The following is a 2,305-nucleotide window of genomic DNA, read 5'->3' as shown; positions in this document are numbered from 1 at the left end:
AACTCAAGTGATGAGACCGCCTTGTGTCGATACAGACAAACAATTTAGCAAAAACTTAATTTTAAATTGTAGCTTTAGGCACTTTGTTACCAGCAGCTTGTAAAAAAAGAAAACAAAACATTATTTTCTTTCCAGTTTCTTTAGTAGAATCTAGTTAAGGCCAAAGATGACACAGTTTCACAGGCATAAGATAGTATTTTTGCACTATGGTGGTTCATAAAGGTAAACACATAATTTACTTTAAATGGACTGATTTTTGTATAGAGCATTTCTACGCTACATGAGCACTCAAAGAGCTTTACTTGCACCTGCCACTCTAAATATGGTTTCCGGGGGAATGTTTAGTGTACATAATGTGTCATTACCATCATCCCAGGTCATGTCATCCACATAGACTGTAGAATCTATTGGCCAATCCTGTTTCAGTGTCCATGCTGCAGAAGTGACAATGCATCATTATTAGTAGCTGCAGTTCTAGAAAAAACAAGCAATATTATTTAACATTTGCTGTTAAAGTTATTATGTCAGAGTCTGCTCTCAAAATGTAAATCAAAATGTACTAAAAATGTAAATCATTCTGAACTTTACAGTCTTTTTTCCTACTTAACCCCCCAGAAAAGTTGTATTCATTCAGATAACATCTTATATAGGGTTTTTACAAGTCAAGTGCATTGGGATAGACGATAGTAAACACTACAATAGTGCAAATGACTGTAGGGTGGATAAATGAACTGAGTGACATACTGATAATGGAAGGATGGACAGACGGGTGAAAAGAAAGATGTTCACACTTACTTTTTCTTTGTTTTTACAATTCACTGAGAAAACAGTCATTATCAAGTTATGCAGTTTGACAGTGATAATGACTCTGAACCATGTATAATTAGTGCTAAACTTTGATTAGCTTTTAATTAGCGTAACACTGTGTGAAGAATAATTGCTGCTATACTAGTCCGAATTTAAAATAAGATAAAGAATGAAGGAGAGACGAGTGCTTTCAGGAACATACGCATAAAACACACCAGAGGTAAACAAATATCTTATTTCTTACAGTTTTGAAACCATCTATGGATATTTTATTTTTAACAAACCTTTGCCACACAGTGACTGCAGATGGCAGTGAATCCATACTCACCACGTGAGTAAGTTAACACCTTGGCTTGGCTATAGCCAGACTGATACGACTTATTTTAAAATAAAATCACTTAAGTGAAAATTACGTCTAATCATGGGTTCCCTATTTGAGTAGCTTCCGGGGCCCAGAGCAGAGGTGGAGAACTTGATGGAGCTGTGTGGTGTGAGCTTGTGTGTGGCAGGTGAAAAGCTGCCCAGAGCTTCATCCACAGCGTCTTTATCCCGTCTTCCTTCTCTCAATCCAAATTGGTCGTGTTAGATGGCCGCCCCTCCCTGAGCCTGGTTCTGCTGGAGGTTTCTTCCTGTTAAAAGGGAGTTTTTCCTTCCCACTGCCTCCAAAGCACTTGCTCATATGATTGTTGGGGTTTTCTCTGACTTTCTGTATTATTGTAGAGTCTTTCCCCCTACAATACAAAGTGCCTTGAGGTGACTGTTGTTGTGATTTGGCACAATATAAATAAAACTGAATTGAACTTGTCAAAAGGACAAAAACTATTATACATAAACATTCAGGCATCCCATAACGTTATGTGCATTGGGTCCTTGTGTCATAAACCCATTCAGTTTACCACTTGTATGACGTGCTTTCTGTCTAACATACACATTAACAGTCTGATGGATGCATCAGAGAGCAACTTGTCTAATTCCCAGGGATATTTGGATTGTAGGCTGGAGTAGCCACACACAGAAGCACCAACCTACTGATTAGGAGATGACCTGTTCTACGTCCTGAGCTACAGCCAACCCATAAATCCCAATGTCACTGGACACTTCATACTAGGGCTGCCACAAACGATTATTTTGATAGTCGACTAGTCACCGATTATTTTTGTGATTAGTCGACTAATCAGATCATCATCCATTGGACGTAAAACGTACAGCTTATTGCACCAGCAGCATCTGCTCTTATATAACTATCATTAGCTTACAGCTGGTATGTTTAAGGTCTGTGCCAACTAAAAATAAAGGCAAGATCATAGTTTATTAAATTTTAATGAAATCTGCAGATTGTTTCGGTGGAGTTTAATAAACTCAGCCGTCTGCTCTTTGCTATCTAAAATATAACAGGACACCGGAGTAAATTCTCGAGCATCTCACACTTCTGATAATCAGCTGTCTGCTTGATGTTTATTCAGCTGTGTAAAAACTATAACTTTAATCTCAGCCAAAC

At 38.0% G+C, this 2,305-nt stretch overlaps 1 protein-coding gene across 6 annotated transcripts in view; it reads right to left on the bottom strand.

The window, feature by feature from the left end:
* dnajc24 (DnaJ (Hsp40) homolog, subfamily C, member 24) overlaps positions 1 to 2,305 on the bottom strand; it is a 45,676-nt gene that overhangs the window by 3,256 nt on the left and 40,115 nt on the right. For all 6 annotated transcript variants that reach the window (XR_312103.2, XR_312104.2, XM_005747914.2 and 3 more), the window contains one exon: positions 366 to 434. Coding sequence is in view for 4 of the 6 variants with exons in the window: in XM_005747914.2 (XP_005747971.1) it covers positions 366 to 434 (69 nt within the window). In the remaining 2 variants the exon portion in view is untranslated. The remainder of the gene's footprint in view (positions 1 to 365; positions 435 to 2,305) is intronic.

This window comes from Pundamilia nyererei, unplaced genomic scaffold (assembly GCF_000239375.1).
Source record: "Pundamilia nyererei isolate P.nyererei 1_Seehausen unplaced genomic scaffold, PunNye1.0 scaffold00208, whole genome shotgun sequence".
NCBI classification, from domain to species: domain Eukaryota; kingdom Metazoa; phylum Chordata; class Actinopteri; order Cichliformes; family Cichlidae; genus Pundamilia; species Pundamilia nyererei.
Note: the sequence above shows the minus strand (reverse complement) of the source record. Positions and strands in the feature narration are given on the sequence as shown.